The 23,476-nt window shown below is 42.6% G+C and overlaps 3 protein-coding genes across 4 annotated transcripts in view; 1 reads left to right on the top strand and 2 right to left on the bottom strand.

Annotated features, from left to right (window-relative positions):
- The first annotated feature begins 327 nt into the window (after positions 1-327).
- Positions 328-6,482, top strand: dnttip2 (deoxynucleotidyltransferase, terminal, interacting protein 2). Its single transcript, XM_056414111.1, has 7 exons — positions 328-444; positions 1,260-3,298; positions 3,568-3,706; positions 3,906-4,001; positions 4,176-4,340; positions 4,988-5,097; positions 5,361-6,482. The coding sequence occupies exons 1-7, from the start codon at positions 370-372 to the stop codon at positions 5,473-5,475; spliced, it is 2,739 nt and encodes a 912-aa protein (XP_056270086.1). The 5' UTR covers positions 328-369; the 3' UTR covers positions 5,476-6,482.
- On the bottom strand, positions 6,293-18,780 carry spata6 (spermatogenesis associated 6). Its single transcript, XM_056414112.1, has 11 exons — positions 18,678-18,780; positions 17,802-17,939; positions 17,270-17,318; positions 17,106-17,147; positions 16,863-16,987; positions 15,567-15,647; positions 11,792-12,214; positions 10,353-10,449; positions 9,615-9,655; positions 9,211-9,359; positions 6,293-7,059 (listed from the first exon to the last, which is right to left on the bottom strand). Exons 1-11 carry the CDS (start codon positions 18,762-18,764, stop codon positions 6,966-6,968), a joined length of 1,326 nt encoding a protein of 441 aa, XP_056270087.1. The 5' UTR covers positions 18,765-18,780; the 3' UTR covers positions 6,293-6,965.
- A 431-nt stretch (positions 18,781-19,211) lies between these two features.
- The window catches only part of agbl4 (AGBL carboxypeptidase 4), a 267,416-nt gene continuing 263,151 nt past the window's right edge, over positions 19,212-23,476 (bottom strand). For both annotated transcript variants that reach the window (XM_056414156.1, XM_056414157.1), the window contains 2 exons: positions 19,803-19,896; positions 19,212-19,644 (listed from right to left, as the gene is read on the bottom strand). In XM_056414156.1, coding sequence (XP_056270131.1) covers positions 19,548-19,644; positions 19,803-19,896 — 191 coding nt within the window. In that variant the 3' untranslated portion in view covers positions 19,212-19,547. The remainder of the gene's footprint in view (positions 19,645-19,802; positions 19,897-23,476) is intronic.

The following is a 23,476-nucleotide window of genomic DNA, read 5'->3' as shown; positions in this document are numbered from 1 at the left end:
AACGCTCTCAGCCGAGTTATGGGCAGGCAGGGTGTACGATGCGTTTTGTTCATACATAAGTTAACTTAAGTATTTGTTTTACATTTGTGTTTATTGAAAGATACTGTTTTAAAGTGTGGGTTGGAGATACTGGTGCATTTAGCGAATAATTCGTACGTTTTCTGTAGCAAACGTTCAATGCAGTACAAAGTAACATCATTACTTTTACCGTAAAACACCTGAACAGTTTTCCCACCATCACGACTTGAAGTTGTATCACATCTCTGCGATCGTCTGTTTGGCCTGTCGTATTTTCGGTTATCGATTAGTCGAGTCCAGCTCTCACACCGGAAGTGTGACGAGCTCGCAAGCTTTCCAGCAGCATGCAAAATGGTGGCCACCAGGAGAGGAGTACGCGTGTCGTCTCCAACTAAAACAAACTCCGACCAGTCTTCTGATGTCCCGGTACGTAAGACAGATACATGTTCGTTCAACATGGCAACGCTTAGCAAGGACATGTTTAGTTGGAGAAGAAGAGAGCGCGTGACGCGTCTGTTAGCTCGCGAATGAGCAGCTGCTAAAACTTCACGTGGGCACCATGTTTCCTCAAGAGTTTGTAAACGATTTAATGTTGTGAAACAAATGGAGAAAACCGAACATATTGACTAGATACAACCATCCCACAACGTGACTGACACGGCGACGGTAATGGTGTTTGGTCGCCGAACGTCAACGCAGCTTTACCTTTTATTGAATTAAAGATTAATTTAAAGAATCTGTCCAGACACATTTTCAGTTCATCACGTTACGGCCAAGATAAACCACAAACTACAGAGTCCTCTGTATTTACCCCACATAAGCTGAGTGGTTTAAAATGTATTCAAATGTCCTACTCGTCAATGATGGATTACTTTTCTCCTTAATTAAAATGAACAGTGACTATTTTATTGTTGGACACGTACACACGTCATGCTGCCCTAAATACGAGACAAAGGCACCACATGTGTGCTTTGCTAAATAGTCCCCAACATACGTACTACTTCCTCCCGACTGGTCAACGTTTGAAAAGAAAATAAAACAATTATTTTTCAAGACGAACCTATGTGTTTGTGACCCATTTTTAGAAAAAGCCACATCCGTGTGACACATTGTTGGTTTAGGTCTGGAATCAGTTGACAATAAGAACCCTTTTTTATAATGAACAATACCTCCTTATTTGGGATTAAGCTTGTTATAGAAACAGTTGTAAAAATACTTATTGTGTTTTTTCTCTCAAACAGGCCAGTCCATCTGCTGTTCGGAGAACCAGAAACACTGCTAGACAAGCAGAGAGCCCCACCCGGCATGCCCCGGTGGAGACCAGCAGCAAGCAGGACAAAGTCGAGGGACAACTTTCACCTAATCTGCTGCTCAAAAGATGCACCAGAGCTTCCAGACTCCACAGTCCAGAGCAGTCATGCACACCGCTGGGCTCCATCCACGAAGCGGGAACATCAGACGTAGACTCCTGCTGCTCTGCGTTGAACGACACAGAACGACCAAGGACGCAAACCAGGGTGAGGAGGCGACAGCTCTGCGGAGTGGGTCAGAAAGATGAGGACACATCTGATGTGGAATCATGCTCTTCTCTAACTGGCTACGGTAACCGTCGGAGCACGAGGAAGAAGACGATTGTCAAAAGCTCCGAGCCAGCTGTTGTCGAGCTGGGAGACGTCACGGTCGACTTGGTGTCCGAACTCCGGAGTGTCACCAAAAGTGAGAGAATGACGACGTGCTCCAGATCATCTGCCAAACGGCAAACTGAAGACTCGGAGCTCTCGGATGCCGACAGCTGCGTATCCGACCTCTCGGGAGCAGACGCTTCAAAGTCCACAGTTCGCAGATCTACGAGAACCAGAAGGCAAACTGGTCCGATCCCCATCTACCTAGACGAAACCTCGGATGGCTCCCAATCCCCTGCCCGAAGAGCTCGACTGAGCCGGGCAGCTAAAACGAGTGCAGCAGCAGCTATTGGTGACGTCAGTGAGTCTTGTGACTCTGACGGGTTTAAGTCCGGGCCCACGTACAGTATGACGATCCGTAGACGAGAGAAGGCCCAATCAACCGGGCCCAAAGCCGTGGACTCGGACGCTGAGCCGACCGCCGCGCATTCCCCGATGGGCACCCCCCGCAAGACGCAAAGCAAAGGGTCTCCCTGCAGAAGCGACAAAGGCTCCGATAGTGGCAGTCAGAGTGCTCGGTCCACCAAGGGCGTACTCAAAGAGTGTAGCGTTGTTATTGAAAAGGCTGAGGACACGACAGTCAATGATTCTTGCTTAGAAAGTACAATGATCCTCGCGGACGCAGACTGCACTCTGTTGGCAGACGACGGGAACCAAACGTTGGAAGAAAAAGAGGAAGACGGCGTGAATACTACGGATCTCCCTCCAAATGCAGGGAGTGTAGAGAAGACAGTTCTTGTCATTTCAGAAGAGCACGACGACTCCCCCAAGTCTCTCAGGATATCCGACAGTCCTGCAGAGGAAGCTGTTTTTGCACCCGCAGTGACTGACAGGCGCCAGCAGGAGGAGCCGTGTGCTGAGAATATGGACCGCGGCGGCTCGGAGGAGATGACGATGATGCAGGAAACGATCCGGCCATCGGAGCCGATGAGGCCTCTCCAAGCAGTTGCAGTAACATTATGTGAAAGTGCTTCTGAAATCACAGGGGAGACTGAGAAGAAGGATGAAGCTGTGGAAGTCGCTGACGTGGACGCCAACGCAGCACAGGGAGACGAGGATGCTGCTGTGGAAACGGGGCCGTGTGGGGAGGAGAGGATGGAAGTCGGCACATTGAACATCGATGCCCAGCAGGTGGTCGACTCTAATGAGGTCCAAGTTGAGTCCGTTCTGGTGACGTCAAGCCAGCAGCAGCATATCACGGTGCATTCTGACCCCGAACAGCAGCCTAAAGACGTCATCGTCCAGAATACAAAAATAATCAGCCTGCTGGACAGCAGCGACGAGGAAGATGAGGTCAGGGGAGCTTCTGGAGAGGAGTCCGACAGCGATGTGGAGTTCCTGTCGGAGGAGATAGCGGGACCGTCGCAGAAGTGTGACGCAGCAGCGACGGGCGTTGGCGGACTGTTTATGATTGACACGCGGCCCGGACTGGAGGCTGATGAACATTACTACAAGGAGAAGCCAACAGAGGAGGAGGAGGACGCCGCAAAGGGAGAGACGGCGGCGCAGGAGGACCCAGATGAGTTTGTTGATGAGGACGGGGACAGCGATGATGATGATGATGCAGAACTCCTTTTCTATAGTAGAAATCCTCAGTTGTAAGTATGAGCGGTGGCCGCCTTTGATTGGTTCATTCACTTCAGAATACACACATGTTCAAAATACAGTTCCCGTTGTCAACAAATCCCTCCAGCAGAGTAGTCACATTTGGGGAATACATTTATTTAACTTTTTCTTCTGGGTCTCACGCTTTCATGCTCAATATGAAGCTACAGCTAGCAGCCAATAAACTTAGTTTAGCATAACGGGAAACAAGCTCAACAAATAAAAGTGATGTTTTAAATAAATAAATAAACATTTGTTCCAGGAAAGACGCGTCCAGCCGCATTGATCCCGGCATCAGGCTGAAGGAGTTCGGCGGCTTGTACATCAATTTTGATGGCAGCAAATCAAAACCTGTCTCCGGTTCACTGCGGGAGCGAAAGGAAAAGAAGATCCAAGATGAGGTAAATAAGTGAATGATTCTTGAAGGTGATCCGCAACGCAGAATGAATAATGAACTCTATAGTTATGCAAGCGAGTAAATCCAATAACACCGGCGACGTTGTTATTCATGGTTCTTTTAGACGTCAGCCTTTTATCTCCGAGTAGATGGGTTGGTAGTTTGGTGTTTTGCAGTGTTGCAGTTTTTGTTGCTGTCCACAGGTGATGAAGAAGAGTGTGATGGGAGCAGACTTCGAGAAGAAGGACGCAGTGCCTCCGTACAGTGAATCCAAACGAGCCGCAAAGTTGAAACGCAGAGTAAGTTTACAAAGTTCTGCACCTGTGGTTCTATCTGCTAAAGTTGTGTCATTTGTGACATCCTGCCCCGAATCACAAAAATATAAATTCAGCACAGCAAATGTATTCAAATTCTTTGCTTTTAGGGCTTCTCCAATGCTTTTTCAAATAATTGCGATCCCTGTTTTTCCCCAGACGGAGAGGGCGAAATCCTCAGGAGATGGTTGGTTTAATATGAAAGCCCCCGAGATCACACAGGAGCTGAAAGGGGACCTCCAAGTCCTGAAGATGAGAGGCTCCATGGATCCCAAGAGGTTCTACAAGAAGAATGACAGAGATGGCTTCCCCAAATATTTCCAGGTCAGTAGAAAACACTAATCTGCCCCTAAAGTGTCTTTTCAATAACACGGCAATGTTCTTCTTGGTTTTCTTAAGAACCATTGTCATGACCTTTTCATTGTTTTAAAGTTAGAGTTCACTTCACGGCTCTGTAGTCTGGATAAGTAACAACATTTTGAATTGTTCAATCATTTCCTACGAACCATCTTTTCACGCTGCAATGCCTCTGCAAAAATAATAAACGCCGACTAGACGGTGGCAGACCCTCCGGCTGTACTGTCTTTTTGTTTTATGGCAACACTTCCCAGTTACATTTTTTATTTTTTTATAGCCCTAGTCTCTTGTGAGACTTGTGAAGTTGTTTGTGTTCTTTATTTTAACATTGTAACTAATAATCCCTTATTTCAACTAATTGTCTCCCATCAGTAATCTGATTAGGTCAGAATTAAGTCCCCTTCATGTATTGCGGTACCTTTTTCAGCGCTCCAATAATCCTGTGAAGTATCGACCAATCGTACGTCATTGCTCCACCCTGTTAGCCAGATTATGACGGTGTTATTTAACGGCATAACTTTAGCAACACTCAACCAGTGACTCTGCAACAATGAAGCTGGCCTCGCTTGTCTGTGTGGGTTGGAGTGTGAGCGTCGCTGTTCCGTGTGATACAGGTCGGCACGGTGATGGACAACCCCGTCGACTTCTATCACTCCCGCGTTCCCAAGAAGGCTCGGAAGAGGACGATGGTGGAGGAGCTGCTGTCTGATGCCGAGTTCAGACGGTAAGTGGAAATAAAAGCAAAGATGAATCCATTTTTATTGGATGTGGCTCGAGTATGTCACGGTGATTCAACGATGAAATAAACGTGCGACCAAATACTGTGTTTTTGTAACATGAGCCATGTAGACAAACCTATCTGCTGTCACATTTCAAATGTATCACAACCCAATATGTATGACAGTATGTACATTACAGAAGTACAAAGTGTGTAGATGTATTGTGTTTCTGCAGACGCATAACATGCACTTCCTCTCGTCTTACCAGCAACAACAAAAGGAAGTACCAGCACATTGTGACGGAAAAAGCGGCACAAGGAGCCGGCAAGAGGAACAAGAAGACTATTAAATTCCAGAAGACGAGTAAATTCCAGAAGAAGTAAATCTGAAGACTTGATGTGATGAACACTGAGTGACTGAGTTCATAAATATTGATATACTGATATTACCAGCAGGTGGGTCAGTGTTGATAAATATAATCGGTGTTTGTACACACAGTTGTCTACATGCTTATATTTACAACTGAAAAATGTTTTTAATCAAACAAAACTCATTTTGCTGCACAGTAATCATAGTCTTCTAAATATGTGCATCATATGAACAATAACATATAATTCTTTTGACGACTGGCACCAGTGTGTTCAACTATCCCCCCCCCCCCAAAAAAAGAATGCTTGTTGCATGTCTTATTACAAATTCACAATCATTGATGAGCAGAACAGACTGTTGCGTGGTGATTTAAATAAATATATATTGAGGTTGTAACCCTTCAAAATAATATGTAGTTCATTTTGTTAGTTTTTTGTCCTTGAAATACAGAATTACTAAAGCAAGGCTTAAAAGCATGATATGAAAACCGGACATAATTTGGCCGAAGTTATGGTCTCACAAAGAGGAACTGAGCTGAGTGCACATTAAGATGCCAGATGGACTATCACAACCATTTCAATATCTAAAAATGCAGCACTACTGCGAATAACTCGATTGATCTAACTTACAATGTAAGTCATATTTAAAATGTAATATTTTCATATGGGCTTGTTATAAACAAACTTATAGATTCATAGTGAATAAGTCAAAAGCATGTAGTTCTACCATTGTTTAGATCCTTGCTGCACGATAACTTGATGCACTGCTTCAAAGAAAGCCCCAAACTATGATTATTCACTGGTGCTCACTCCCTGAAATAGATTTTCTATATTCAGTATCCTTTAGATTTTAATACTCTGCGGGTTTACATACAGGTGGTAAACGGCACTTAAGAATGCTGCATCTTCATTAGCACTGATAAAAGATGATGGTGACACGTTCATTATGAAGAGCACATACAAACACTATCAATATTCAAGACATGTTCACTATAAATCTCAATTTATGATGAGGCCACATGTCTTAGTTTCTGCGTCTTCTTTTCCTTCTCTTGTGCGTCCCGACTGGCTCTGAGCTCCCTTCTTGTGTTGTGAGAGACGAGCCCTGAACAGCTGCAGCTTACATCCACCATGCCTCCTTGTTCACGCACACGCACACACACACACTCTAAATGTTGCTTCTTTATCCCGGAGCCTACTCCACACACAGCTTTAGAGAAATTCGACAACGTCTCCGTTTGGTTTTTACCGTTGGAATGTTTAAATCACAAAAACTACCCAGCTGATGGGTGGGAGGGAAGCAGTGCTGCTGTGCTTCTAAATGTCACCCGTGCTAGTCGACTTTCTTTTAAGAGAAACAAAGACGAGCGCAGCAGGTGCTCTGGAGGGTTTTGAGTTTTAACTGAACACCAAAAGAAGATAAATGAAGACGTGTCTGAACCTTTTGGACTCGCTGACTGATGCAGTTGTTACGTTAACAATCAGCAGGTTGAGGACGTGACAGCTCAGCTGTTCGAGGTGGTTTTGTGTGTCTGCAGAATCCTTTCAACTCTCCTGTGGATCTCCCAGTAGGAGGGACTGGGCTGACTGGTCTGGAGCCTGAGGGGAAACACAAAAAGAACATTTAAAAACTCATAAACAACTTGATTAACTGAGTTAGTCATATATAACTACATCCATTTGGGCTAATGTATACACACACACACACAGACACAATTGTTGGTACCCTTTTGTTAAAGGAAGAAAACCCCACAATGTTCACTGTATTGACTTGAAAATGACAAAAGTAATAATAAATAAAGATGTACTGAAAATTAACTAACAAATTAGACATTGCTTCAAATTGAAAACATATCGCTCTGGCCACGACTGTAGCCAGAACGTATGAAGTCATTATGGGAGACGTTATAAAATATGTCACAAGTATGCCAGTAAAATGTCATCAAATAGTTTAAAAGTAATTGGATGAAAAATGTAGTCATTGCACCATGAAAATGTCACCAACATTTTTTGTAAACAGACATAGTAATATTTGCCTTAAAGAAAAGTAACATATACCATACAAGTAAAAAACTTAATAGCAGTGTGTGTAACAATCACTTAATAAATTATACAACTTCCAAACAATGAATGAAAAATCATTTGTTCAAGAAGTCTTCAGTTCTTCTTGTGTCCACTAGTCGGTGCTGTTCCACAACACAAGCCGTGTGAGTGGACCAACAAGGAAACAACAACTACCACACTGAATTGATACTTTAAAAACTTTGAAATAAATGCCAGTGTTTCCTCCATTTACATGTCCCCCCCCCCCCCAGCACATTCTACCCTTTGTGCACATTTTTAAAATATTTTTTTACAATTGACAAAGCAAATGGTGCATTTCATCTGGAGGCATAAATGTGCATCATCGATACAACATGAATGTGTCTTCAAGTTGATCACAGGCAGTTATGCCAGCTTGAATTGACAGACAGAGGGAAGTGAAGGAAATGAGTTCCACTATTGCCTCTCATCCCCGTCTATTTGCTGGGAGTGCAGCGGTGATGGCGACCGTCTGGCCCACTGACTGACTGACTGACGGACGGACTGACTGACTGACTAACTGACCGTCTGGCCCACTGACTGACTGACTGACGGACGGACTGACTGACGGACGGACTGACTGACTGACTGACTGACTAACTGACCGTCTGGCCCACTGACTGACTGACTGACGGACGTCTTGGCCCGGCTCACAGTTCGGGAATGGAAGCTGTTCCTGTGTAATCAGATAAACTCGCTTCCTGCTTCAAAAAGTCATCAAGGACAAATCACCCAGAGACATGAACACCCGGAGGCTTCGGGGGCAGACGTCGCCACCGGCATCTGTCATTTCCTTTGGAGATCAAAGATTTGTGGTAGGACGTGCCCGCTCCCGGTCGGCGGGAATCTACAGGGGCCCGCTCTAATCTCCCGCCCTGCAACTCCTGTCGCGTTTTCAATTGAGAGAAAAGTAACGTTCATTTCCGACAATTTACTTTGCAGCTTAAGATTGTCTATTGATTTTAATGTTTGCTTATGGACTGAGCAGTCGGGACGGGGAAAGCAGAGCGCAAACAAACACTGCGGAGCGTCGGTCGCGTCGGTGTGTTCAACCCGCAGCTGTCGCGGTCGATGACAAGGTCCCTCTGAATGTATTAAAGCGTGCATCGGGTCAAATGCATCAGACTCGAGGCGAAACACAAATCAATACCATTTTCCTCTTTTGTTTTTTCTCCTCTCTGCCTCCTCACTCAGTAATGAACAAACATGACAAGACATCAGCTTGTGTAATTTAAGAGGTGGAGGGGAAATCATCCTGCCTGTCGAGTGTGATCAAAATTAAAGATTGGATGTGTATGAGCTTACACACACACACACACACACACTCACGTGTGTATTTGTCGAACACTGCAATTGGAAACTCATACCGGTGCTACTTTTGCTTGTAAGATCTTTTGTGGAAACACAAAAGATCTGGGATGAAGTGTTCTCTTGTTTTGGCGCCGGCGTGAATCCGATCAGCTGCTTCGGTGGCCGGTCTCTCTTACGTGTTTGAGAGCCGAGCCAATCGATAATCTATTTGAGGTTCCTCACATCGGGGTCCCATTGATTAACATGTCGCGGGCTTGTTTTCTGATCATGGTGCATTTTGTTAAAGTGCCTGTGATTTAAGGATATGTTACACGCCTTTGAAAAGGTTCTCGGGTTGGCCTTCTATCGAGCGTTTACCTTTCTCTGAGGGAGTAGCTCAGGCTCAGAGCCCTTCTGGAGTTCGACACCGTCGGTGTGGACCGAGCGGAGGCGGGGCTTCTGGTCCGGGCCTCGGGTCTGGACTGCGTCTCTGGAGACAACGGGGCCCTCACAGAGCCGGACTGCACCTGGAACAGGTCACAGGGGGGGGGGGGGGGGGGAAATGGTACAGCTTTAAAGCAACGTGAACATTAAACGTTATTACACACGTTTCATTATTTTTACTTTACAACTTTTTGGTTGGCAGAGTGATTATGAGATGATTAGTTTGAATACAGAGCAGGATGTTTGAGTAACTCCAGAATACTTTTCTAAGAACAAAAAGTCTGAAACAGTTATGTAACTACAGTACTTTTGCTTGGAAATATTATAATCAGACTCACTGTGGCTGCTCTTGGTCTGAAGCTCCCTTGGAGAGAAGAATCTACAAAGACAAGTCGACCGTTTTATGAAAACAGAAAAATCTGCTTCTGGACTGGAAAAAACATCGACAGTACTTCATTGAAATCTTCAATAGAGTTTATTCCTAAAACATAAAACGGGTGCAAGTGAAAGTTACCACATCGAGGCAGCTGTAAACAGAACCACGTGCTAACTTTATTCACTTATCGGCATCATTGTTACACTGACGAAAGACAAAAGTCAGACGCCATTTTATCGTGAAAGATTTCTTCCCGGCGAGCTCAATAACCCCAAAATATAAATGCAGCCCATGATTTATTTTGAAATACTTCTCCACGTCTTATCATTAAGATGTAAAGCATATGGCTGTAGCTCAGTGGGGCAACGGGTCGTCCTGTAACCCCAAGGTCGTCGGTTCGATCCCCGCTGTCCCCATTAGTTGCAAGTCGAAGTGTCCATGAGCAAGGCACTGAACCCCCAGATGCTCCCCGGGGGGCATCACTGCAGCGCACTGCTCCTTAATAACTAAGGATGCGTTAAATGCAGACAATACATTTCGTTGCCTCTGTGCAATGACAATAAATGGAATCCAAATAAAATAAAACACATTTTCACACGACAACATAACCAATCTTGAAATATGAGAGCAAGTATTTTCTTCTGCAGCCCGTATAGCATGACCGTATGTATGTTTTTTGCATATGGACGTGAACGCGTACCCGTGTGATCCGCCGTGAGGCTGACGGAGCGTCGATGGAGACGACCGTCAGCGGAGGACGGAGTTCCCCCCACGGAGGCTCGACTGCAACGAGGGACCTGGGATGAAAACAGAAATAAAATCGGCTGTCAAACAATATCAACTCAACGCCGATGTCGTTTGAATTCTGTGTGTGTCGTAAGACACGTTGGTATTTCAAGCAGCATCTTAATTCTGACACATTAATCAACTTCAAATACGAAATGCAATGACATTTGATCTGCTTGTGTACACACTAAACACTAAATCAACAACAAAATACACTAAATCACAGAAAAAGCCGCAAAGTAAACAATCATCCCACCATGTGTCTTTTATATGAACTCCAAACTATTTCACCAAAAGACGTGCAATGAGGCATGTGGGAAAAAACAGGTTGGGAACGCGCTTCCCCGACACCGGCATGCAGCCGAGGCTCCGACGATGAGTCACCGTGGGGCTGAGCTACTTCATTAGGTATCTATTTGTTAATTGCAGCTTGACTCTCAATTACGCGGGTTAATCGCCGACAGAATATTCCCCCAGGAAAACCAGAGCGGGAAAAACACACACTTCTCTCTTTTTACAAAGCGGGAAGTAAATTCCATTCATGTGTGTGACGAAAACAAACCACTCTCCAGCTAATCGTTTATTTTAATAGCAGCGTGTTAGCCGATTTTGATATTCACACCTGAGGATTAGATTAGATGTAAATGAAGAAGCAGGAATACAGGGGGGGGGCGGAGCGAGGGAGGCCGTGTTGTTCTTGTCCATCAACTGTTAACCCCCCCACGGCTGTGTGATCAGGAAATCGCTCCCTTTGAGATGCAAATATCTCATAGCGGCGACACAACCGGAATTAAAGTGTTAACAAATAACTGTGCATCGGCCTCCATCCCGGACGTGTGCTATTAAAGCACACTGGAGCCCCTCGGTGACGATAACGGGCCAAATTGCATGTGCACACGGTGAAACATTTTAATGACGTCCAAATCCATTAACGGCTCAGGTAAAAAGATTAACACCGCTCTCTTATTAGGCCCTCCACTTAATCTGCCCACTGGATTATGTTACATTTTGGGACGCTCCCACTGAGGGTTGAACTACATCAATTCAGGGTCCCGTTCATTTGAACCCCGGCCCACAGAACATGTGTGTTATTAGCATATTATTGCACCTGTCCATCCTGAAGGTTTCTTCCCTTTTTTCCCCCTGAAGGGTTGTTTGGGAGTTTTTCCTGATCCGATGCGAGGTTTTGGGACAGGGATGTCTATGTGTACAGATCGTAAAGCACTCTGAGACATATTTGTAATTTGTGAAATTGGGCTATACAAATAAACTGAATTGAATTGAATTGAATTAAATAAACCATCGCGCCACTTCCTGTCCGGAGGAATCTATATATATCGGAATGGTACCGACCAGGAAGGGCGGCTGGCTCTCGGACTCCTTCCTGAAGCGGTGAGGGCCCAGCTGGAGGTGGCCGAGCCGTTGCCCGGTGTCCTCTGACAGCTGGCACATCCTGCGGTGGGTGTAAGGGGACAAGGAGCGCGTCCTCGAGGACACGGTGGGCTGCCGGTAGCCAGACGCCACACCAGCTCCCGGAGAAGCGGCTCGTCTTCTTTCCCCCTCGTCTTTGTGGAGACTTCGGCCAGATGCGGCCGTCGAGGTCGGGGCGGAGCTTGTCATTCCAGCCTCGACTCTGAGCCTTTCCTCGGCCCCTTTCCAGGAGACACGTTTTGCTTCAGCCGATTCGGAACAACGCACGCCAGACGGCGACGACTGTTTTGCCGGAGTCTGCCTGGACGGGGTTAAAGAAGGCCTCGCTGGAGAACGACAGCAAGTCTAGAATACGAGAGAGAGACATGTTGGTGTGTTTTGTGAAGCAAGCCTCCATTTCAAAGGCAACGCAGAGCATTGGTCTCAGCAGTTTGGATTCCTACGCACAACACAACATTGTTCCTTTACACAGGCGTCAGCCATTTGAGCCATTAAGGCAGCTGATCTCCCTCTCCACGCGGCCGCTTCTCCCTGGACTAAACCATTAAACCATTAGCTAAATCATTCAGCTAAAGTGTTACAACAACAACAGCTCTTGCAGCCGGCTCCGCCATGGAGACAACCTCCGCAGGATTACTTTAAGAACTCTAATGGCCAATAACATCATTCTCGCATGCAATATCCCACTTCCAGCGGGTAACGCCAACCGGGGATGAATAAGTTAAGATAAAATGTTAATTGCATTTGATGGCCATCTCCAGTCTCATATGATAAAGAGACTGTAAAACAAAGATAATATAAATGCTAATTAGGGAAAATCACACACAATAAAAACATGTTTAAGAGAAACTGAATGATAAATATGTTTGTATCGAGGTTGCCGTTTGAGATTGGACCGATTTAATAAAATTAAACAAAGTCTGGCCTCCCACCCCCACACCGAACACCGTCTGGGACTTCTTCCAGCTCTTCTGTCGGTTCTTCACCGGAGAGCCACCGGGAGTTTGTCAGCAACTGATGACGAGCTGCTGCTCTCACAACTGGAAAGCAGTGCTTTGAGCTAAACTCGTTTATTTAAATCTGCTTTTAACCCGTGATGCTAGTTCAGTATGTTTGGGTTTTGGTTTCTTAGCGCCACGTCACCTCTCTTGTTTATATTGTATTTGCTTCTACTGCTTTTATCTCACCATGTAAAGTGCCTTGAGTACCTTGTAAAGCGCTATACAAATAAAATGTATTATTATTTATTCTTAAATGCCAAGTTCAGCGTGCGAACCACATCCACGCTCACAACAACAATGCTCATATAAGAGATAAGATAAGATATTCCTTGATTCGTCCCACAGTGGGGAGATTTCAGGATCACAGCAGCGGGTGCACATTAGAGCATTAATAAAAATAAAACACAAAACTAAATACTAAAGTATTAAATATATAGAGGAAACAAAATATATACACAAGGCAGTGATCAAAGTGAATTTCCAGCAGGTTAAAGTGTCCAGCAGAATAAAGTGCTGAGTGTGCCAAGATCTCCAGCGATAACGCTAAACTGGTGGCAGGTGGCAAACTCTGGTTCTGAAAGTGAAGCCAACGTGGAAATGACTTTTGTAGTCCGATTGACAAAATGCCAAACCGCAGTCCCCGAACCAATAGGTGACGTCCCTGTGACGAGGTCTACTTCTTATCTCCAGTCTCTGGTTACACAGACCACGATACACCGAAGACACTCGGATAAATCCTCAGGAACTCTGATCAGAATTTGATGTCAATCCAGCAGACAAGATAATTCAGTGGAGACCAAAGTGGTGTTCTGACAGAAAGATGGACAAACTGACTCAAATTGCTGTCAGTACTTGCTCTCATTGGCTAAGTGACTTCTGGATTAAAACGTGTTATTCAATGTGGATCATAACAATTAAAAAAAAAGATTAGAGCACCTGTAAATCGGTAAAGGAAGACAAAGATATTCCTGGACGCTGAGTGGGTTCATCATACGGTTTCAGAGGTTTTGTGGTAGTTGCTATCGGTCTAAATCTCTATTAAAACTGGACAAGGTTTGTGAGCTGGGCGGGCAGGCAGTCAAGGAAATGCCTCTGCGAGGAGATGTTGAGAGAGAAAATGGAGAAATTCTACTGTCTGACATCCACAGCGGTGCTCTGATCCAGACATCCCCCCCAGGGGCCGGGAGAACACTCAATGACATCCTGTTTAAACAAATAGCTCAGGTTACCGCACCTGGGAAATGCATGGGAGTGTTTTTGGCACAACATGTGATGGATCCGGTTACAAACAGCAATGTTTGAGAACGATTTTCATTTGTACCATTTATATTTTGAAGAGAGACTCTTTTGGAGTATAGCTTTGGAGCATTCATCTACCCTCCCAGAATGCATCTGTTGACATTACCTCTGCACAAACATGTGTTCAGTCACACAAGACCAAGAAGCAGTGGAGGAAAGGGAAACATATTTGGGGGCCAACTTTTACCCCCATTGTCTAAAGAACTAGACATAAAGTTGCTGTTTTAAAGAAAAAAGGCAGAAACTAACAATTGTTGTTTTGAAAATGATAAAATAAAAATTATAGAATCCAGCGCTGCAAATCAGATATATATACACATACATTTTATTTTTATATTTGATCTTGGGGGCTGCAATTAAGAATTATTTTCATCATCAATCTATTGATTTTTTTAATTCTGAAAAAAATGAAAAAAGCCCAATGTCTATTTTTGTCTAAAACTTAGACAAATAAAGAGAGTAAATCCTCACAACTGAGAAGGCTGAACAAAACATTGTTGTTGTTGATTTGCTCCAAAACAGATGCTAAAATGGTAAGTTGATTGCTAGTTTTTTTGTATTGACAAATTATAGAAGAAAAAAACCTCTAAAGAAAGCATCAGTGGATGATTATATGAGAACTGGGGAGAGCGCATTCAAGCGGAAGAAAGAACAGAGAGAAGGGAGTCTGAATATTCTTCCAAAAGTAAAATGTGATTTCACACAGCTGAGCACAGTTACCTTTTAAAATCCACAAGGACACAGTGGCAGAGATACAGGTGACCCTCATATCAGAGTTAAAAAACTGACTGGCTGGTTCTGGGATAAATATTGTGTAAACTCCCATCTAGCCGGAGACGAGAGAGAAGCCTCACAATCAACATCGCAGATCTGCCTCCCTATAATTACATTCACAAGGAGAGAACAGATACCCTTGAAACACTGCCAGTATGGATAGATAGATGCAGTCACCATGGAAACAATAGAAGGTGGGTATGTATGGTAGAAACAGAGAAATCTGATGGCGAGCGATACCACTCATTCGATGAATATTTCCCGTTCTAGCTTTGGTCCACACGTGTGCACAGTGAGGCTGAGTGAGAAGCTGTGATGAGTTCAAAGTCAAGACATGTGGAGCCGACATGCAGCCTGATGAACACACACAGTTTACTTGACTTATGAGTGGCACTTTGATGGGTTTTAACTGTTTACATTTCAACAAAGCAGCTCTGAAAAGCCATGAACACACACTAGAATGTAATTATGAAAGAAAGTGTTTTGAAAGTGTTTGACAAATCAACAGCAGACATAAGGCAGAGAAAAATCAAAAGCAGACAAAAGGTCGAACACATTTCGTAAAACGTGCGTCTCCGTGTGTACGTTGAGATGTATGAGATGTAATAAAAGGTGACACTTACAGGTGAGGCAGGGAGGCTGTCTCTCCCATCACTCTCTTCTATGACTGATGTCGTGGCAAACTCCACTTTGGGGGAGATTCCCTGGAGGGAGAGGGACAATAGGTACAAACACAACACCTTTAACAGGGAGATGAAGACAAACAGACAGATAACAGCACTGCTCGGAACACCAATCCACACTTACACGTCTTCAATCTTTGCTTTACTGGAGGAAAACAAATTGCAGAAAAGAGAAAGGTTCCAGTGATGTTTAAATAATATGGCATTTGGACAGAGACATCTAAATTGCTAGGTAGGCCTCAAACAGAAACACACAGAAGCAATGGTGAGGGGGATGGCGTTTAAAGACATTTAAATATGCCAGTTAGTGCCTCGGAGAGCAAGGGGAGGAGAAAAAAGCCACCGGCTGAAGGTAGGGAGAGAAAGGGATGATATAAGAAGAGGAGGGTAAAGCAAGAATGACAAGATGGAGAGTAAAAAGAGAGGTTCTGTCTGTGAAGCAAAGACAGTCAACAGCTCTATATGGAAAACACCGTTTCTGAAGAAATTACTTCACTTTGTCAAAGACAGGCCAGAGCTTTTGATTTGGTTATCGAGCTACCTTCCTGTCATGTGCACAGACATGTGAGCCACAGAGATTAGGAGGAGACTCACTTAAGGAAAGACACACTCTTCTCCAGTCTATGAATGACACATGTAACGTAGGTGCCAATCAAGCCGGATCCCGTGGTGAGCACACTGTCGGGTGGCTGTGGCATGGGAACAACGTGGAAACGCATGACCTGACATCTAATTCTGCAGTGTGCAGGAGCTCAGGTGAAGCAGGCATTAAATACATGCGAGACACCCGACACCATATTCATCGAACTGCTAAAAGTAACATTTTGATCTGAAAACCCTTCAACTTTACTCGGAATTAAAAACGTGAGAAATTATAAAATTTCTACCAATCTAAAAAAAAAATTAAGAAATAATGATAAAAGAATTAAGGAGAGATCATATGTATGTCATATGTATAATATGTCAGACGTAGGGTAAAATCCATATCTCTAATTGGCTTTTCCTTCTCTGAACATACACATGATCAATGGTAATAAATTAAGAGTTGCTCTTAAAAGCTACTTTCTCTGTAGATAGAAGTCACTTGATAATTATGTGTCTATTTTATCAAGCTCAGCAAATATGTGTTGTACTCCTATGTTGACTCATTGGAGAATTCTTCCGCATAGTTTTATAAATACGGCCGCAAGTGTTAGAAGGAGGGTTAAGAAATAAGTACAATGAATAGTAGCCTACAGGAAAGGAGGAGGATCTCTTCATCAGTATGTCTCTCTCGACAGCTCCTTCTCTGGAGCCCAGTCTGGGACCAGGGTACAGGAAATCTCTGCTGCTGTCCTCCATTGTGGCAAGGACTTCACCCTCTAAAAACCACACAGAAACACACACATACAAACCAAGTTAAAGATCTGTTTTTTGCAGAGTAATGCATTGATACAGTGGGGACTTTAAATGCCCTTATGGCGTCATCACAAAGCATACCTGGAGGTACCGACTGAATCAGCTCAAAAGATGTTGTGTCAGCTAAGAGGAAGGAAAGCAGAAATAGATTGTGAGCTAATGATCAGGATCACAGCTAATATCCTATGCATGGCAGAGGATTCAGGGCTAAGAGACAAGGAAGCAAATCCCAGACGGCCGTTTACCTTCCAGGAGGTCAGCTACATCAGCAGGGTCAACAACACCAGGGAAAGTCTGGTGAAACAGAGTACAGACAAAGCAGATCGATACTTATAACAAGAGGAGACATGCAGCTTCCGTATCTAACTCTGCCAGCATCCCGAGGGAAAAAACGATGGCCTCTTTTATCAGGAGTTGAGCCCGTAATGTTCAAATTGTAGGGCTTCAAGTTTGAGTCGTAAGACCTTTAAAGTCAGCCAGTAAACAGCAGCAGCCTCGGAGAGGTCATAAAAATAAGGGGGGGGGGGGGAAAGAGAAAACATCTAAGATGTCTTGAGCCTACTAATTTGTAAGTAGAAGTACAATGAATAGAGAAGGATCCAACATAAAGAACGGGATGTGACCTGGAGACATGTGATATGCATCTCTTTTTTATGTTGGAAAAACATGCACTATTCCTCAAAACACTGAAAAGAAAAAGAAAAACTATTTCTGCAGACATAGTAATTCTACTTCGGTTGCTTATAGTTTTAGAGGCAGCTTATTCATAATTCTCACCTTGACGAAAGACATTTTATGGCGGAAGAGCAAAGGGAACACAGGCGGCACACAGGGGGTCTTCCTGTACTGGCCCATGACCCGAACACTGAGGTAGATGTCGTTGCTTCTCGTCAGGAGCACTCCTGGACACGTGACCTGCACACAGCCTCAGGAAGTCAGACATGATGTTGTTGTTGTGCATCCTTTCCTGGAAGATTGATTTAATCTGTCAAAATTGAACCTGCCTTTTGCAGGATAAAAAAATGAAATATACACTTTTCAGAAATAATTGAACCCCACAACATGCATCGCAACATACATTGTTGCTGCAGCATCAGTGTGCTTACAGCAATCTTTTTTTTGTTTGAATTTCTAAATATATTTTGCAAGTGCACAAAAGAACTAAAGTTATGCATAACAATATGCCCTTTTTTATTTTCTTTTTAAACCCGTAAAACGAATTATGTTTTTACTCAATTGACAGGTAGACATGAGAGTAATCAGCTTCCAACTGATCCACGTGTGCTGCAAGTCGAATGAAACGTTTACAAAACAGTGAGCCTTAAATTGGTTGTAACTTAGTTCAATGTTTACAGACATTTACCGTTAAACGTTATGTTGAGGGCATCTATTTGTTGATTACAAATATATATATATGGGACTCATCTTTGTGAATTGACAAATACTATGATAACAAAACATAATGGATACAGTTAAATGTGTTTAGTTTTTCATCAAAACAACTAAAAACGATGATATTTTGAAGTTACGACGCAGGAAACGGAAGAGAACGTGAGAGAGCGTGAGTTAACGTCAGCTCGCGAGTTAGCTGACGTTAACTAAGCTAGGTCCGCTTCTGAGTTTCTGACCGGAGGAGCGACCGGAAGCACTTACAGCCTGAATGTCCAGCTGGACGGAACATGTCAGAGACTTATTGTGCTGCACCGCGGCGGAGGAAAACGTCTTCTTCATTGAAGCCATTCATCCAACTTCTCAAAGTTCGTTGTCATAGCTGCCAGACGGCAACAGTCACAGACAGAGCGGATGTACGGTCACGTGACCAAGTGACAAATCAAAAGCTTTCGCTACACAGACGCGCGCGCGCACGAACACACACACGCGCACACTCACAAGATCACTTTTGTCCTCAAAATTACTGTTAATATTTTGTGTGTGTATCTAATCCCCAATGTGTATTATCTGCAGTTAAGTAAAAAAGAAAATATACTTCATGAGCGACAAGAGATCTATAATGCAATAATATAGCTAAATAAAAAGAATTGCAGTTCTCACTTATAAAAAAGCAATCATTAATATTATCAGCATTGATTTAAGAGCAAAAGTGATGAAGTGATTCAGTGTTTAATGACTATTTATAATACCAGAGATAACATTGCATATCACCATAGTCAAAAAATAAGCTAGTAACAGCAGAGAAACATGCATTTATTTACAAATGTATAGACAACAAAAAGGAGCTGCTGAATGAAGGCCACAGATGGACTTTAGATGGGTAGTCTGTCTTCCCTTGGCCTTCAGTAATCCATGTTTTAGAGCCATGAAATAACCCAAGAGAAAGCTTCTTCTTATTTTAGTCCTGCAAGTACCAGTCATCCCACTGTTACAAATCTGTGAAAATAAGTCTTTATAGCCAGGGAGATGTGGAGCTTCTAAAGGCGATGAAGTGTGAAGGATCCTCCCGCTACGGTGCTCTGCGTTTTATACATGCTCAGTCTGTGTCTGTCGGTCCTTCCGTCTGATTGTCTAGTGCCTGACGCTCTGGCTCTTCTCTCTTTCTCTGTCTGCTGCGTCTCTGCCGACACCGTTGCCCTTTTTGTTATCGTTGCCTGTCACCTCGGAGCTGGAGACAAAAACACATCAATATGAGTGGCTGAGACGGTAGAGTGTAGTTCAGAAAATACATGCATTTGAGTATGAACAATTCAAATTTAAATCGTATTTGGGTCATTTATTTCATGAAATATGTATGTATGTATTCATAATGCCAGACTGCTTTACCTTTGAATGTGAATTGGTCGGTTGTCCTTGATGAGGTTGTTGAGTTTGTAGTAATCCAGGAAGGTTCGAGCAACATTCCTGCCCAGTTTGGTGTCTGAGGACAGCGAGTTAAAGCTAATTGTCTTTGAAAGAAACTCAGGTACCATTGCTCAAAACATTTTCCCTTGCATTGCATTGTGGAGTGAAACTTGAAGCTGCACCTAGAATTATTTCTCGACTTTGCATGTCTCACCATTCACAGCATTTTAGCATCTTCCAGCTCATTGTTTTGGTTTTAGAGCCTACTATAAAAAACGCTACTGTTGGGATTAATTTGACTGTTAAAAGGCAGCTGGTTTCTGCCCAGCTCCAAACAGCAGACCAACACAGTTAGTGAATAGCTGGTGAACATCGTGGCACATTTAGCTGGCTAGGATCCTTATATGTTCCTCAAGAGACCAAAAACAGCAAAAAAAAATCAAATAAGAGTGACTAAAAGTTTTTTCATCCATTAAAAAAAAAAACAGTTCAAGGCGCACAGTCTTCAATAAAACAAAACAAAAGTAAATTGTCAATCAATACATTCCTGATTTCTAATATCTATGATGTACAGGACTGTCTCAGAAAATTAGAATATTGTGGTAAAATTTTTTATTTTTTGTTATGCAATTAAAAAAAAAAAAAAATCATGCATTCTTGGATTCATACAAATCACTGAAATGATGCAAACCTTTTTATCTTTTTAATATTTTGATTATGGCTTACAGCTAGAAAACTCTAAAATCCTATCTCATACAAAGAAACCTTTGTGTTGTTTAAAGTTAATTAGACAATTCAAGTGATTTGTTTAATAAGTATACTTTTATATTTATTCATATATAGATAGGATAGATGATTTATTTTTTTTTTTTAAAAGCTATATAGCATAATATTAAAATAAAAAAAAGCAAAATATTTTTTCATTGATTTTTAATGAATGAGAATCCAACATTTTTTTTTTTTTTTAATTGCATTACAGAAAATAAAGAACTTTATCACAATATTCTAATTTTCTGAGACAGTCCTGTATATTCATATGGCACCATTAAACCACTTAATCTTCACTGATATTCTCAGCATGTTATTTAAACAGCCGTAGAAACATTACTAACAGCTAGAGACTATAGCAACTGAAGAAATGAGCAGTGTAAATCCTCGAGGTACAACACATTGCGGCCTGAATTAATTGAGGGTAAATCAAATGCATTTCACTCGCGTCAGCCAAATGCATGATGCTGGCATGAATCACACAAAAGCAATTACTTATACACTGAGGCCTTATTTAAATTCAGAGGTGAGCGCATACATCATCTCCCTGCCCAATTGTCCCTCACCACATTAGGGACAATATCAATAACTTCACTGCTTTAATAAAACAGCTGAGCGTCCATGAGTGCTGTTGCTAAGCCTGTGATCATTAGGCTAGCAGAGAAAGTAATGATGACAATCAGGTTCAGATAATGAAGAAGTAGAGAACCACGGAAGGCCAACAATGTTTCCAATCACCAAGAGTGAGGATAAAGTCAATAGAGATGAATAAGAACAATGTTGCTAACAGAAGTAAATTCCATCTCGCCACTGGGAAAAACATCAATATCAGCTGCCGATCTACCGATGCACCGTTTTAGACATACAGTGGGTCTGGAAAGTATTCAGACTTTACATTTTTTTTTTTTCACTCTTTGTTTCATTGCAGTCATTTGGTAAAATCCAAAAAAGTTCATTTTATTTCTCATTAATGTACACTCAGCACCCCATTTTGACAGAAAAAAACAGAAATGTAGACATTTTTGCAAATTTATCAAAAAATAAAAACAGAAATATTACATGGTTATAAATATTCAGACCCTTTGCTCAGTATTGAGTTACTAAGTATTGATAAGGGTCTGAATACTTATGACTATGTAATATTTCAGTTTTTCTTTTTTAATAAATATGCAAACATTTCTACATTTCTGTCAAGATGGGGTGCTTTTATTCATGAGAAATAAATTGGTAATAATAATAAAATGAATTTGTGATTTTAGCAAATGGCTGCAATGAAACAAAGAGTGAAAAATGTAAAGGGGTCTGAATACCTTCCGTACCCACTGTACGTCCATTGACCCTTTTACCATCATCCTCCATTTATTCAGCATGCTCATTCATACCGTTCATACGGATCCCCACGCAAAACAAACAATAACATAAACGTTTTTCCCTCTTTCGAGGTACTCACTCCATTCTTCACTGGGCTGGAGCATGATGGAGCAACACAATGACATAATCGGTCACTTCCCCCCGTCATTACCTTGTTGATACTCAAATACGTCCTGTCATTTGCTGGACTATTTATCCGTCACAGACGTGTGATTGAAACAACTCGCGTAAAAAAAAAAAAAATGAGAAAAAAAGAAGAAGATGGAAATTCTGTCATTTTTATTTTGTATTTTCCAATTTCTCGTAATGATAAAAGAATGACCCGGGCATAAATCGTGGTTGCTATAAAGATGGAAATCTATTGTTCAAAGCGTGTTAAATTGTTAACAATCCATCCTCGGTTTGAATGGGCTGTCTGGACATGCACTTTAGCTTTGTAGTTTTTCATACCTCAACATACAAACACACACACTCACACTCACACAAACACACACACAAACAAACACATACACAAGGGTATACCTGGTAAGTAAGGCCCGTAAATATGCAAGCGAGCCCTCTGTGAAGTCTGCCACCTTGGCCTTTGAAGGTGTGTTTTGCGTATGTTCGAGCGTCTGCACAGGACTTCATTCTTCACCCGGCAGGCGGATGGCAATGCTCTCCACACGACTCCAGTCTATATTTACACCCCATCTGGCTGTTTGTCTGTGCGTCCTGCATCAGGCCAGACTTGCTGTGAGCGTGTGTGTGTGTGTGTGGACCGCACAGGCTGTCTCATAACAGCTAGCTGATGATACTGATTAGGCTGAGATGAAACTACAGTCCAATTTCCAAATAACTCTGTCCTTTGGAAACGAAGGATTTCCGAGAAAAAAAATATTCTACCACCAGGTATTGTATTGGTTCTCTCACTGCAGTTACAGTCCAGTAAGGTTAGTCATGTGTATAAATGATAGTAAATTGATTAAGAAAATGTAACAACATACTTAATTGTTAAAGTGGCAATCCTCAAGATATGGTCCTGGGTGATTTGGTGACACTGTATTTACTGGTTGTAACATCAGATGTGGTTTATTACTTCAGGTCCCAGAATAAAGGGGGGCAGTCAAATAAACTTGTCTGTTTTTAATAAAGAAGTTGGGCAATAATTGTCCATTTAAAAAAAAAAACCTCTTTTGCAATCTGATATTTATTTTGCTGCACGAAAGTGAAAGTAGTTGGTTCCCTCACGAAGAACTTTGAGGTGTGCAGCCTCTCGCACTTCATCTCATAGGCCATTGTTTTCCCTCATTCTGCGATGGTCATTAAAACATTTATTTAAATGAAAATCTTCAAGACTGTCACTTTAATGTAGAGAATAATGTCAGCTGATACAAGAACATATTTGTGTTTGATAGGGTCCAGTGAGCTAAGGGTGCTGTAAATCTGTTTTGAAATACGCTGATCCCATGTTTGTCTTTGCAGTGAAGTACCTGGGCCTGCTGGCCATGTCAAAGATCCTAAAGACCCACCCCAAG

The sequence above is a fragment of the Pseudoliparis swirei genome, chromosome 5 (assembly GCF_029220125.1).
Source record: "Pseudoliparis swirei isolate HS2019 ecotype Mariana Trench chromosome 5, NWPU_hadal_v1, whole genome shotgun sequence".
Classification (NCBI taxonomy): Eukaryota; Metazoa; Chordata; class Actinopteri; order Perciformes; family Liparidae; genus Pseudoliparis; species Pseudoliparis swirei.
The sequence above is the reverse complement of the archived record's forward strand: the minus strand, read 5'-3'. Positions and strand labels throughout refer to the sequence as shown.